Source organism: Styela clava, chromosome 15 (assembly GCF_964204865.1).
Source record: "Styela clava chromosome 15, kaStyClav1.hap1.2, whole genome shotgun sequence".
NCBI lineage: Eukaryota > Metazoa > Chordata > Ascidiacea > Stolidobranchia > Styelidae > Styela > Styela clava.
Window position 1 is genome coordinate 12967512 of NC_135264.1, and position 15569 is coordinate 12983080.

Genomic DNA, 15569 nt, shown 5'->3' on the forward strand with positions numbered 1-15569 from the left:
TTTTTTCATAAAATAGGTATTTATGTAATGCTGCGCACCTGTCTGTTAACTCAGATTTTATTTTAAGAATTCCGAAACCCATAAAAATTGAGATTTAGTATGACATGCACATTTGTGCAATTGTTTCGTCATAATGAATTATCATTGTTACCGCCAGGACTATTGTGATGTCACAAAGGCAAAATAACCTCGGCGACGTATTTTCGAGTTTTTGCATCTCGGATTCTAGCTTAGTGCGTATTAATTTGAATTTATACTACAGTATAGGAAGGCGTGCACTTGTGATATTCACCGTCCGAGTCCAATTCACCTTGGTTAGCTTTTATATTGGATGCATGGCTGTTTATTCTTTATATTTAATCTTAGTCTTATTTAGGTGGGTATGCAGAACGTGTTATATTGATGAATTATATATTTTTAAACATAAAAAAATAATGTCATTGAGACTGATTAGCTATTTTGGGGATTAGACATTGTAGATACTGAGAATTACATTCGTTTTTGGAATGTTTAGTTTTCAGGACTGGTGCATATAGTAAAGTTGCAAAATTGCGTATGTCCCCAAGTCATAGACACATTTCTGCCTAAGTCACAGGGCGCCATTATGACGTCACTTAACTGCGTCATACAAATTAACTTAAATCCGGCTACGATCAAAAAATTGAACCATGGCAAATTATTGACACTCAATGGCATAACAACATCGTTAGGAAGTTTTTTACGTTTTTCTCAAAACTGCTAAAAATGACTTACGCAATTCGGTTATTAGCGTGACAAATGTTGCTCAGTATCAGCTGTTCTTTTTAAAAATTTATCCATTTTGCTAAACTTTAGCGTTCCTTGGCTTTTTTAATCAAAGACCACTGGGCACAGATTCTGCAAACTCACACTTTATTTATATTCGATTACTACACGTGCTATGTTTTAGCCTCGACAATAGGCTTTACAATATACATGCTTGTCATATAGGCCTACTCCTTGTTACGTCACAAATGCACAGGGGGGGGGGGGGGTTAGGAATTTGGATTGGTGTCGCTCAAGCTAACATTAAAGTAAAAGCAGGTTCACTTTACGTTAATAGAGTAGAGTGGTGGACTAACGCAAAACAAAAGATAAAAAAAATAATTTGTAAAAAGAAGAGAATAGTTGCAATTCCTGTGCGGCACACCTGGCATCGTCTCGCGTCGCACAGGTTGCGGCGCACTGGGCTAGTCTATCGCATCGTTTGCGGTATCCATTTTTGATTATTGTAACTAGACTGAAGATCCCCGGAAAATAATGACAATTAAGTTATTTGATTTACAACTATTTTTAGAAACACATCTAGAAACTGACGATTAACACGCAAAACTATCAAAAAAAGGGAATTTTTATAACCATGCTCAAATAACTGTCTGAGCAAAAGAAGTGACTGTGCGACGCCATAAATTCTAATTGTTGCATCATTGTTAACCTAATGCTGATTTGAAATTGTTACGGATATAAAAAAGAAATCGATGCTAGGGGAAACATCCATGAGAAAAGGAACCTGACAATAATAATTTATATTGCATTCGGCATAGTATATCTGGCAACCCCGGTAAAGGCTAAGCCATGCAAAATTCCTTCACCTTTAGAATGTGTATGTACATTTTGTGTTCAATAATATTATCTGATTTTGAGTAAGCCTGAATCGTGCGGAACGTTTGACAACTAACTTCATCGGGGGCATTACCCGTTAACTGGCAAAATTGTGTATCATCGTCCTGAAAACATTCTAATGCACTATATTGCAGTGCTAAACCCAATTACTATCTCACCCAATTTTAGTGTGAGTGAAGAAAGCAGTTATACTTGCAATATTTCAATTGAAGGTTTTGCCATCCGGGCCAAAACAAAACTTGTCACGTACCAGACTATTCCACCGTTGCTTTGTGTTGTAAGGTTTCCAACTGAGAGTACGGGAGACAAAATATATTGATATAACGGTGTAGCAAATGCATTTCTGCCTAATGCGAAGAAAATTCAAACTGGAAGAAAGAATATTTATTATAAGGCGAAAGAATAAAAAAATGAACCGAACAAACGGAATTCATATTGCCATTGGCATGGTATATCTGGCAACCCTGGTAAAGACTGAGCAATGCAAAATTCCTTCACCAGCCGTAGAAGATATAGATGTTGATAAGGTAATATATATTTGTGTGTTGCTGTTTTTATATTATGCGTAGAGATGCAGTATATTCGCAAAGTTTGAGCAAACGGATTACCACTAAGAACTTAATCTAATTTACATATGACTGGACGAATATGGGGATATAAGTTGCATGTCCGCAGAGTATGCAAGAGTCATTTAAATGTAGTGAGTAACGCCATGTAGAACACAATTTCATGGCAGCCGCACAAGTCGTGTTACGTCCAATAAACACTAGTAACTCGTTAAATTTCGTTTTCTATTAAACGCTTTTCGATTGGTCTAGAACAGGGTTGTCCAGCCTTTTTGGCCAAAGGGCCACATTTAGTTTACGAATGATTGCGCGGGCCACTTGACATGGTTGTTATGTTCTAGCTTTTACTACACCGACTACTGATTATTAATGAAAAAACAAACAAAACCATCGCACCAAAATTATGAAAACAATGAAAATACGAAGATACAGTTAGGTCAAAAGTTTTTACCACACATAGATATTTTAATGCCAAGTATGACACCGCTTTTATCCAGTAAGTTTGTCAATATTTGGTGCGATGGACGATGCAACCATGCATACCTAATTTTTCATATGACTATCAGAAATTAGTGATCTTGCGGGTGATTTGACTTGGTTCGTCCGCAAAAAAACTTGCTCGTACAAATAACTGCTGTCAAATATTAAGGTCTTAAAAACTGCGTCATCTAGCATCACAGAAAAAAAAAAAAAAAAAAACAGATTGAAATACAAGGCAGACGATAAAAAAACTTCAAACATCTCTCTCCAGCAATAACGCTCACAAAGGGACATAAATAAGAAATAAGCTTTCGAGAGCTGGGTGGTACTTCTCGAGTGTTTTAATGACAAGAAATAATTTTCTCATTAGAGGTTTCAATAATGGCCCATATTTGTGAAAGGCATTGTGATTCGAATAAAACCGCGCGGGCCACTCAGAAACTTCGGCGGGCCACGGGTTGGACGACCTTGGTCTAGAATCTCTAGACCAGTGGTTTTTAAACTGGGGGGGCGCGCTTCCCAAGGTGGGCGTGAGAAGATCTCAAGAGGGGGGGGGGGGTCGAAAGGTCACAAGATGCCCATTTGAAATTCTATGCGTTATGGATGTTTTCCCAAGCTTTGATTTCCTTGTTTATGCCGTAACAAAGGCCAATAAGCAATAATCAACAGTGGCGATCAATCAGTGCGATCGTTCAGATTAATATTCGAGCATGGCTGTAATGTAAACATTAGCTCGTTTTATTATTTTATTTTGAGTGGTAATTGTCAGTTTTCAGTTGTGTTTCCACACAAGGATTGTCACAACTCATAACGAACTGCTTGACTAAAAAAACATTATTTTAACAGAGCTATTTCATACGCTGTAAATTGCAAGAAATGCAGAAATTTCCCAATTATGTCGGTCACTATCGAAACTAAGAATGAAAACAATTAATTGACACAATTTGCTTTTAGATTTATTGCCGTGGCGCTCAAACCATCTCAACTGAGTTGAAATATAAGATAATAATTGTAAAACATTTTCAATTAAAAACATCCTCGACGTGATATAAGCACTTCTTGTCGGAGCTAATTGGAATTCTTTCATGTCGACTGTGATTTATTGCCTCGCACATAAGTCTGTCTTCGATTACAATAAAAACTAATTGTAAAATGTTTTAAATCAAAACGTTGGCGGCGGCGCTAGAATGTCTGGGCGATATTGGGTATTCTTGTGAACGCGAAAAACGATATTCGAAGTTCGCGATATTAGAATATTAAATTCGAATTGGCCATCCCTGCGTTCACATGCATAATAACTGTTAAAAATTGAAATTCTTTTCTCTTTGCTGAAAATGTACATACATTCATTTGCACCACTTTATAAACAGTATTTTCAACCTGGTGCTTACAAGATTGTAAGCACGTCAGGAGGTATTGTTAGTTATTCTTCAAGACGTTAGGCAAGCCAAGAAATCTGTGATCGTTGTGTATTTTCAACACATGTTTTTTTGCATAGCTGAATAGCGATGATATAAACAGTTGATTGAAGTTTTACGTGTGTTATGTAAACGTTTTGGCAAAAAATACATTGAAACGTTTTCAGCGCCATCTCAAATCAAAGCCCATTACAAAAACAGTTGGCATTTTTTTTTTTCAGAACAAAAAGGGGGGCGCGAAGTTTGAAAGATTTTCAAAGGGGGCGCAGCTCCAAAAGTTTAAGAACCACTGCTCTAGACGAACCTTTTCTAAAATAAGGGAAACACTGTTTTTCTATTACCAAGTGACACGTCCAATCGGGGTTAGAGTGTCATCCAAACTCTAGAGCAGTGGTTTTCAAAATCGTCGTTATTTTTCTCTCTCCGCCTATTTTGAGAGCTTTTGTCCCTCACCGTGCATAGAAATTACTTTATTTGTTGAATCGTTGCTCAAGTATGCTTGGTTTGAAAAGCTAAAACAAGAAAATCAAAAGGTTGAAGACAAGATGTAACTTACAGACTCGTAAGCCGTCATCGTCATCGAGGTTTCTAAATCCCGTCAAGGCAGTCGTAATTCACGCGAACATGACCTCACGACTCCGCAAACCGATAGCAAGCTAATATAGAGCCGAACGTATAATCACCCGTATGGCTCACAGAATTTCATATTATAAAATTTTTGTTACTACGGCTAACTACTGCTACGATCGCAGGTAAACAAATTATATATAATAAATAGCATTAAATGTGTATCAATCTAATTTCAGTTTCCAGGAACATGGTACCAAGGTCTTCGTACAAACGATCCAGTAATGTCTGAAGATGTACTATGTTCAAAATTACAAAACTTTACAAAAACGAAGGAAGGTTGGAAAATGGTGGTAACGGAATACCATAAAAAGTACATATTGTCTTGCATTATTATTATGTTCATCAATGCCACAATCTACTATCCCTATAATTATCGTCAAAAGTTTAACGATTAAAAGAATTTTTGATATTATGTTTAAAACTGTCTTACGTAGTTGCAAGATATTAAATTTAAAGTTGTGATTTATACACAAACGACAATTTCTTCAGGTTTATGTATCAAAGAAAGATAAATACTAATATTTATCTTTTCTATTCCAGTTCTCCGCCTGGTGTTTTTCCAGAACGAAACATAAAACAGCGCAAAGGAGTTTACACCATAAACAAAAAAGATGGTAAGATCTGAGAAATATAAGCTCAGTTGTTTGAATTGTAATGTTCATATCAATCATCATTGTGCATTGTTTATATAGATCTTGGACTCATCAATTCTCAAACTTTAAGTGCCGATGGAGGATTTAATGAAGCCGCTGCAGCAATAGGTAACATTTTAGCATACGATTCAAAGTAGAAAGGGATATTTTCAAGCTTGTCCGTGGGAATGGGAATCGTTTCATGGGATGGGATGGGACAGCACATATTTGTATTTCCTATTGGAAACGAACTACCATATGGTTTTGGGGGAAATGTTGGTAAAATATTTCGTTATGGACTTTCAGTTCATATATTTGAGCATAGCTCTCTTGTTAGTTATAAAGAACAAAATATATATTCAGCAATAACAATATACTTTTTGAAGAGGCTGATGGACACATGCATAATAGTTATGAATCTAAAGTTCACAAATTAAGCGTTTTTTGTTATTTTGCATGTCCCATCGTACATTAGTCCTATTTATTAGACGCTAAACCTAAATTTAACAATTTTTATTGAATTGTATTCCAATTGGAATCCTTTGGAATGGGGAGGGACAGGCATAAATTACTATGGGATGGGACAAAAAAATATGTCCCATGGACAAGCCTAGATATGTTTAATAGGTGTAGAGATTTTCATCCCAAGTATTTTGAAGCATTTGAATTACGTAAGTTGTATCTAGTGTGTGCTGAACGAAGTCAAGGCAAAATGACACGGTATCTGTGATATTTTGTTCTGTGTGCAATTTGACGCTAATTATTATTTTTTTTTTTCTGATTGAATTGAATCAAACGAATTTGAATGCTGTAAAGATGATGCGCTTCTCAGTAGAGAACTTCTTCAACTGAGCGATTATAAAAACTACTTTATCACAGCTTTTTGCAGTTTAACAGGTGAGCAAATTTTTATGTTTCAACTCAATCTTAAATAAATTGTCACAATAAATTCAGTACGAAATACTATATATTTATGGCTGTGTATCAGTATTTTTATCACTCACAATATAGTGGAATATATATTTTTTTGTCTTATGTTTCAGGTGAATGGATTGTTTGGGCTCATTTTCCAACACCAAATCCCGATGTTCGTCAAGTCAGTAAAATGTGGAATACTTTGATTGATTACCGAATCGCAGTCAAATTGTATCCCTGCAAGAACATCGATTGGAAATAACACGTTTTAAAAACGATCTTGTCAAAAACTACGAACAAATAACACAATTACTACACAATAGTGATTTCTCCATATTCTAGATCTAATTCAGCATTTGTGTATTGTGGCCATTTTCACAACACAACGCAAGTACTTCTTAGTCGGTGTGGCAAAGCTATTTTTGCATATGTTATTCCTAACCCCAACTGACTACGTCATCAAAAAATTACGACACAGTAACGTAATAAGGCCCTCCAAACTATACTAACTGTCACCCAAGACGCGCAGACGATCATCCGAAATTGAGCAAGCCATTTCTCTCGTTTTCTCGTCGTAACGATCTCGATATGAGAGAGATCGCTGGCGTTGGTGAGTTCGTCATCGTTGGCAAAAATACCACTTCGGGCGATTGTAGCTATACTTTGGCAATCTCTTCGACGTGATTGTGAGTTCGTAGTGACGTAATCTTCGGATGACGGAGCAAGGTGGGGGTTAGGAATAACATATATATGCAAAAATGATTGTGACACGCCGAAGAGAAGTTTTTACGCCGTTTAGTGAACATGCGCCATATATTGTAATATTATTCAGTAATATATTCCATAATAAAAAAGTAATAAAGTCTTCCTAATTAAACAGCTTAAATACCTGCTTTAGACCTTTTTCCTTAATCAAGCGTAGCTGCAGATGTAGCCAGATAATTACTATGAAGTACCTTGAAGGAACGAAATACGATGTGTTCGACAAATCCTCTCGATGTTTTTGATCGCATTTTCTGATCGCATCAATAACAGAGAGGTATTAATTTAAGGTCTTCAAAATTCCAGCAAGTTTCTAAAATCGTTTTGCGACTTTATTGCGAATTACAATTTTGTCCAATTAAAGTCGTGTTAAGCGGTGTGCGTTGTATGCAACACTCCAGCAAGAACTTGGCACAACTTTGCGCGGTCGACGAAAGATGGAATGAGATAATTAAAATTGTTTTATAAACTTAAGATAATGTCATGATCAGCTTTAGATTCAACTCTTTTATGGCTAATTCAAAAAACATTAGGTTGAGAGTATTTCCTTCAATTAATTTGGAAAGGAACCCGATCACGCTTTGCCGCATAAGAAGTTGAAAGCAACAAGCGCCATACAACGGATTCATATTTTTCCAAAGTGTTTAATTTTATCAAACAGATAATACCTCTCACTATTTTGAGCAGCATGAGAAGAGACTTATAATTCTGATAGCAAGTTTTGATACAGAAAGTGTTTTTTGACGTACCAGTCTTTACCAATCAAAACATAGCGCAGTTTATTGTTATATAGAATGAAGCATTGCTTTAAAGACGGTATAACTTCTATATATGGCCCACATGTTCAAAACTTAGGATTCCCATATTTTTGGGATCTCAGAGCGGGACGCCTCCAAAGACCATAGCTGTGATTTTTGCACCTTTGAATTTAATATTGGGGTCCTACATTTAAAACCATCCCGACCGTCATCATTGGCCATATTGTAATCGAAAGTTCATGCGCTGTCTGTCTAAATACCGGTTTCAGTTCGAAAAATAGAAATAAATTTAGGTTAACGTTAAGCACCCTTTTGGCGTACGGGGCTTACGCGTAACAAAATGTATATCAATTAGCCGTTAACAAAACAACGAAACAAACAAGACCACGCACCCACCTTCAGTAAGAAGGCTAACGGTACGCTACACAGCAACAACAGTATCAAGAACATTCTAATAGGTATTGTTCGTGTATTGTGCTGACTGGTTGAACGCCAAAGTGGGACATTTGGCTGACCTGTCGGGACACCGGGACAAGACGTTGAAAAGCGGGACTGTCCCGCCTAAAGCGGGACGTATGGTAAGCCTATCAAAACTATCATTTTTATCCAAAGCAATAAACCCAGGGGAGGTCGCTACGCTACCAGCGAGGGGAAATGTAAGTAAAGAATTTCAGCAGTAAAAAGTGGATGTTCAATTATGAGTTCGTAGGTACTTAATGCTAATTTTAGGCTAGTGCAGTGCTCCGCAACCTTTTTTAACTTGCTGCACACTGATAAAACTTGCCAAATTTGACTGCACACCACAACAAACGAAAAATACAAGTTGTAACTTTGTTTTATGTTCATATAACAATGAGAGATTGGTGGTTGTTTTAATTGAGCACAATCGCTCTATATTAGAATCATTACGTGACGCGCAATCAATTTTGCAACACGATTCTAATTGTTGCATCATTGTTAACCTAATGCTGATTTGTAATTGTTACAGATATAAAAAGGAAATCGATGCTGGGGGAAACATCCATGAGAAAAGGAACCTAACAATAATAATTTATATTGCATTCGGCATAGTATATCTGGCAACCCCGTTAAATGCTGACCAATGCAAAATTCCTCCACCTTTAGAATGTGTATGTGAACATTCATTCATTGAATACATTTTGTGTTCAATAATATTATCTGATTTTGAGCATAAAAATTTTCTTTATATATATTTTATTAGTTTACAACTAGATTAACTTAGCCTTGATTTGGTTAGGTGAAAAAAATGAAATTCATAAATATATCAATATCCCTTTCATTATATCACTTTCATTGTAGCTACCATAACAAAGTGATATTACTCTTTTTCCTGATCGTTTGTCTGTGTGATTATGTAAGATGTAAAATTATCGTCTTGTCTTATGATTTGCCGCAAGTTGCATTGATGGAACAAACTACCTCACTTTTTGCGTGCTTTACTGATCACCGGCGACATCTGTCGTACAGACAATAAATCGTAATGGGTTTCTATTCTTACTAACGTAGTGTGGCTAACTTGCACATGTCAGGTAAAAAGGCTAAGATTTCTCGGAATCGATGGTGGTCTTTGCGTGTTTTTTGCCCAGACAACCTGGGGTTTAGAAAATTTGTGAAGTAATCGAGAACGCAGAATGGTAAGCCACGCCCTGGGAATCATGTTTTACTTTATTTATTTATGCATAACGGCCTCCGACATTAGGGGAGACGTAGGGTGGTTGGAAAGCGTGCTACCTATAGTGGATGTTATTTTAAATCTCGACCTACGTGGTTCTATGATAGGTTGGATTAACATAAAGGACTTTCCGCTGATGTTAGGGCTAGGTGACACGTTTTTGGTATCTTTACTTTCATCGTCGATCACATGGCTGCTACTATGGGATAGAGATTGTTTTCAAGATAGGGATAAAATGGGTATGGTCGAAGTCGGAAAACCATACCGCTATGTCGCGTTATACAACGCCGTTTCTCGGTGGTAAGGTTTATTTACGTTTCGTACGTTGTCGCAACTGGCCTTAAATAGCGAGTAGAGTACTGGTTGACGTCTCGTCACATCATGGATTCCTATATTGATTACGAGCGTGGGCGACACTGGAATTGTATGTTTACGTCTGCCGTCAAAACATTGGGGTTTCCCTCAATATGTCATCTCATTTAGACATATTAGGGTTGTTTTGGTCTAGTTGTCGAAAGGGTAATGAACAAACTCAAGCCTCGTTTTATACATAGCGGTTAGATGCCTGATGTAGTTTTTTGTCGCCTAGTTTGTTAGGATATTAATAAAAATGTTATGTCTATTTCTCCACTCACCTCAGCAATCACTGAGCGTAGTCGTTTGCCTTCTTCCATTCTGACTAGAAACTACTGCAAAGTAATCTATAATCCGTTTATATCCAAGCAATTTCAGTCATCCATTGGGATTCCAATACAATCTTTTTTGAAACTCATCTTCCTCATATTATCTAAAAGTCTAGTCTTCTGGTGGCCCCAACTGCCTTCTATCTGAAAACTTGATTGATTGGATCAGCACTTGGTTCAAACGCGATTTTTTCCGACAGCGACAATCACGCCGCCACCAACATAATTGATTCATATGTACAATTCGTGTTCAATGATAATAAACACTAGACAAAAACCATTTATAGTTTATTGAAATACGGTACTGACACACCAACGGTACAGTAATGTCTCAAAAAATTTGACGCTCAAAATAACAAAATTTTACGAAAACGAAAGGATGGAAGCATCAATAGCGAACATTATAAAAAAGATATGTTGCCATGTATTGTAAATAAAATGGAGGTACGTCAATATTTGTGGCATGAGTAAACAAGGGAGCAATGCTCAAATATATGGACACGAAAGCTGAAACAAAGTTGTACGGGTATACAACATGTCACTGTAGGCAGGGGCTCCCAAAGTTGAATGACCGGGGCCAAAATTAGAAGTGGAAGGATGGATATTCACGGGCCGCATGCAATCCTAACAACGGTACGTATAATTAAGAAACAGGTATAATTGAAGTGTTACGAATATACACGTGCTTAAACTGTGTTAATGACGTAACAATTGACGGTATCTAGAACGCAAAAAATAAAAACAAATGGTTAAACTATTTCACTTGAGTTCGGTGGATCATATTAAATTGTTACGCGGGCCGTATTTGGTCCGAGGTTTGGAAACCACTGCTGTAGACTATCGGTACCGCAGTCTTGACGACTCCCCAATTCCCCTTACCACTTGATCGTGAACACGGAACCGCCACAAGGTGCGCAATTTTTAATTTTGATGACGGCATCGCATCCAAAAAACGAATCTCATAGAGCCCACAAACATTTCTGAAATGAAAAAAGGAATGCCTTTCTTGTGAAAAATACAGTCTTCAAACCTTGGCAATCTTGAAGTAATTGGTCCAGATTTTAATTTTCTAAACAGCGGGGAAATGAAGAAAATTCTAGCAATAACTACAACAACATAATAACAAAACGGTCCATATGTGTACATTTTGTGTCCAATAACCTCATCCAATTTTGAGTAAGCCTGAACCGTGAGAGACGTTTGACAACAAACTTCAAACATTCATTATTCCCGTTTACTTGCAATCTTGTGTACAAGCTTGCTGAAATATTCGAATGCTATAACTATATTCTATCTATTATATCTAAGCGGTTGTACTCGCAATATTTCATTCGAAAATTTTCCATTCTCGGTCTAAACAAAACATGTCACGTACCAGACTATTTCATCATAGCTTTGTGTGTACTGTTTACCCACGTAATGTTTCCAACAGAGAGTACGAGAGACAAAATATATTGATATAACGTTGTAGCAAATGCATTAGGCTTAAAGTGCAGATGCATGCGAAGAGAATTCAAACTAGAAATAATATATATTGTAAGGCGAAAGAATAAGAAAATGAACCGAACAAATGGAATTCATATTGCCATTGGCATAGTATATCTGGCAACCCTGGTAAAAGCTGAGCAATGCCAAATTCCCACACCAATAGAAGATATAGATGTTGATGAGGTAATATATATATGACTGTTTTTATAATATGAAGTAGTAATGAACATGAGTGTACACTCGCGAATTTACAATAAGGCCAAAAGCCCAATAAAGAAGTCTAAAAGTCGAATCACCGGTGACGAACGACATTGAAAAAAATAATTGGTCACCATCCTAATTTCAGTTTCCAAAAACGTGGTACCAAGGTCTTCATACAAACGATCCAGTAATGTCTGAAGATGTCCTATGTTCGAAATTACAGAACTTCACCAAGACGAAAGAAGGATGGAAAACGATGATAACGGAATATCATAAGAAGTATATATATATATATATTATTTTGCATTCTCATTATGTTCATCAATATCTTAAAAAAAGTTCAACGATTCTGGGCATTTTTGATAGATTGTTTAAAACTGTCTCCCGTAGTTCCAAGAAATTAATTTTCAATTCAAAATTGCACACAAGTAATATGAAAATTTTTTTCAGGTTCATGTATCAAAAAAGAGAAATAACAATTCCAATCTTTCCAATTCTAGTTCTCCGCCTCATGTTTTTCCAGCACGAAACATAAGACAGCGCAAAGGAGTTTACACCTTCGACAGAAAATATGGTAAGATTAGAGAAATATAGGCCCCTGTAGTTTGATTAGGGTAATGACCATATCAATCATCATCGTGTATTGTTTATATAGATCTTGGAATATTCACTTCTCAAACTTTAAGTTCCGATGGAGGATTTAATGAAGCCGCTGCAGCAATAGGTAACATTTTAGCATACGATTTAAAGTAGAAAGAGATATTTTCAAGCTTGTCCGTGGGAATGGGAATCGTTCCATGGATGGGATGGGACAGCACATATTTGTATTTCCCATGGGACACGAAATACCACATGGTTTTGGGGGAAATGTTGGTAAAATATTTCGTTATGGACTTTTAGTTCATATATTTGAGCATAGCTCTCTTGTTAGTTATAAAGAGCAAAATATATATTCAGCATTAACAATATACTTTTTGAAGAGGCTGATGGACACATGCATAATAGTTATGAATCTAAAGTTCACAAATTAAGCGTTTTTTGTTATTTTGCATGTCTCATCGTACATTAGTCCTATTTATTAGACGCTAAACCTAAATTTAACAATTTTTATTGAATTGTATTCCAATTGGAATCCTTTGGAATGGGGAAGGACAGGCATAAATTGCTATGGGATGCGACAAAAAAATATGTCCCATGGACAAGCCTAGATATGTTTAATAGGTGTAGAGATATTCATCCCAAGTATTTTGAAGCATTTGAATTACGTAAGTTGTATCTAGTGTGTGCTGAACGAAGTCAAGGCAAAATGACACGGTATCTGTGACATTTTGTTTTGTGTGCAATTTGACGCGAATTATTTTTTTTTTTTTCTAATTGAATTGAATCAAACGAATTTGAATGCTGTAAAGATGATGCGCTTCTCAGTAGAGAACTTCTTCAACTGAGCGATTATAAAAACTACTTTATCACAGCTTTTTGCAGTTTAACAGGTGAGCACATTTTTATGTTTCGACTCAATCTTAAATAAATTGTCACAATAAATTCAGTACGAAATACTATATATTTATGGCTGTGTATCAGTATTTTTATCACTCACAATATAGTGGAATATATATTTTTTTGTCTTATGTTTCAGGTGAATGGATTGTTTGGGCTCATTTTCCAACACCAAATCCCGATGTTCGTCAAGTCAGTAAAATGTGGAATACTTTGATTGATTACCGAATCGCAGTCAAATTGTATCCCTGCAAGAACATCGATTGGAAATAACACGTTTTAAAAACGATCTTGTCAAAAACTACGAACAAATAACACAATTACTACACAATATTGATTTCTCCATATTCTAGATCTAATTCAGCATTTGTGTATTGTGGCCATTTTCACAACACAACGCAGGTACTTCTTAGTCGGTGTGGCAAAACTATTTTTGCATATGTTATTCCCAACTGACCACGTCATCAAAAAATTACGACACAGTAACGTAATAAGGCCCTCCAAACTATACTAACTGTCATCCAAGACGCGCAGACGATCATCCAAAATTGAGCAAGCCATTTCTCTCGTTTTCTCGTCGTAACGATCTCGATATGAGAAAGATCGCTGGCGTTATTGAGTTCGTTATCGTTGGCAAAAATGCCACTTCGGGCGATTGTAGCTATACTTTGGCAATCTTTTCGACGTGATTGTGAGTTCGTAGTGACGTAATCTTCGGATGACGGAGCAAGGTGGGGGTTAGGAATAACATATGCAAAAATGATTGTGACACGCCGAAGAGAAGTTTTTACGCCGTTTAGTGAACATGCGCCATATATTGTAATATTATTCAGTAATATATTCCATAATAAAAAAGTAATAAAGTCTTCCTAATTAAACAGCCTAAATACCTGTTTTAGAACTTTTTCCTGAATCAAGCGTAGCTGCAGATGTAGCCAGATAATTAGCTTTAGATTCAACTCTTTTATGGCTAATTCGAAAAACATTAGGTTGAGAGTATTTCCTTCAATTAATTTGGAAAGGAACCCGAACACGCTTTGTCGCAGGAGAAGTTGAAAGCTGCAAGCGTCATATCACGAAAGCATATTTTTTCATAGTGTTTAATTTTATCAAACAGATAATACCTCTCATTATTTTGGGCAGCATGAGAAGAGACTTATAATTCTAATAGCAAGTTTTAATACAGAAAGTGTTTTTGACGTACGAATCTTCGCACGTTCATTGTTATATAGAATAGAGCATTGCTTTAAAGACGGTATAACTGAAATACAGGTGATTCCTCACGATCTAACACAAAACGCAATTTGTGGGTATACTTCACACACAACTTTAAATTAGAAATAAAAAGACAGTGAAATAAACTTTGACCCCACGTAAAATAAATAATTGAAAAACCTTTTCCAAGTCAATGGATTCTTATCACTGTCTACGTCAACTGTACTTAAAAACCTATGTCAATATTCGCCCAAAGGGTTTATTTTTATTATGAGGATATTACCGCCCTTCCTAGACATGACATAAGATCACATGATACAGAACAATTAGTTTATATTCAATGTTTGCGTATGAAAGATAGAGAGTGCTTTTATATATTAAAAACTCGACAAAAACAATTTCTTCACCATCTGTTCTGGAAGAAATTTTTGAATTCGTAGTAACGATGTGGAAGTAGCAAATATTGGTATTAAAGTTGGAGAAGAGGTGAAAATTCGAAGTGTAATATTAGAATAAATAGAAAACAATGTCAATTTAAATTTTTTATCATATATTGGAATATTTAATCGGACGCACAAGGTGTTTTTGTATTTTCAGCATATATTAACCAAATCTAATTGCTCTTTTCAATTTATTATCATAACGAACCAAAGTGCAATTGACCTATTCTGATTTGGTCTAGTCTAGACATCTTGAATATTTTATTTTCCGCGGAAAGACAAACGACAAAGAGGTCCGAACCTTACATAGTATGTAAATTAGTAAATATTATTTTTTAATTAAATTGAAAAACTTTCTGTGGAAATATATTTTATAACATCATTTTGATATAAATATATAAATTCTTTCATGTATACTTATACTGCGATAAATATATACTTACAAAAAATATTTATCAGACTATCAAATCGATTAGATATAACAAGAAAATAATATTAATAAGAAAAGAAAAGTAAAAATAGAATATTAGTCTATATAGCCTACATAAGC

The 15569-nt window shown here is 35.8% G+C and overlaps 2 protein-coding genes and 1 long non-coding RNA gene across 3 annotated transcripts in view; 2 read left to right on the forward strand and 1 right to left on the reverse strand.

The window, feature by feature from the left end:
• The window catches only part of LOC144411888 (uncharacterized), a 40951-nt gene extending 30588 nt beyond the window's left edge, over positions 1 to 10363 (reverse strand). The window contains exon 1 of the long non-coding RNA XR_013468984.1: positions 10131 to 10363. This is a non-coding gene — a long non-coding RNA (uncharacterized LOC144411888). The remainder of the gene's footprint in view (positions 1 to 10130) is intronic.
• LOC120334513 (uncharacterized) lies at positions 1947 to 7106 on the forward strand. Its single transcript, XM_039402022.2, has 6 exons — positions 1947 to 2168; positions 4912 to 5045; positions 5276 to 5349; positions 5428 to 5496; positions 6184 to 6264; positions 6411 to 7106. The coding sequence occupies exons 1-6, from the start codon at positions 1977 to 1979 to the stop codon at positions 6542 to 6544; spliced, it is 684 nt and encodes a 227-aa protein (XP_039257956.2). The 5' UTR covers positions 1947 to 1976; the 3' UTR covers positions 6545 to 7106.
• A 1306-nt stretch (positions 10364 to 11669) lies between the features above and the next one.
• On the forward strand, positions 11670 to 14237 carry LOC144411784 (uncharacterized). Its single transcript, XM_078109365.1, has 6 exons — positions 11670 to 11849; positions 12013 to 12146; positions 12368 to 12441; positions 12523 to 12591; positions 13277 to 13357; positions 13504 to 14237. Exons 1-6 carry the CDS (start codon positions 11679 to 11681, stop codon positions 13635 to 13637), a joined length of 663 nt encoding a protein of 220 aa, XP_077965491.1. The 5' UTR covers positions 11670 to 11678; the 3' UTR covers positions 13638 to 14237.
• Positions 14238 to 15569: the final 1332 nt, after the last annotated feature.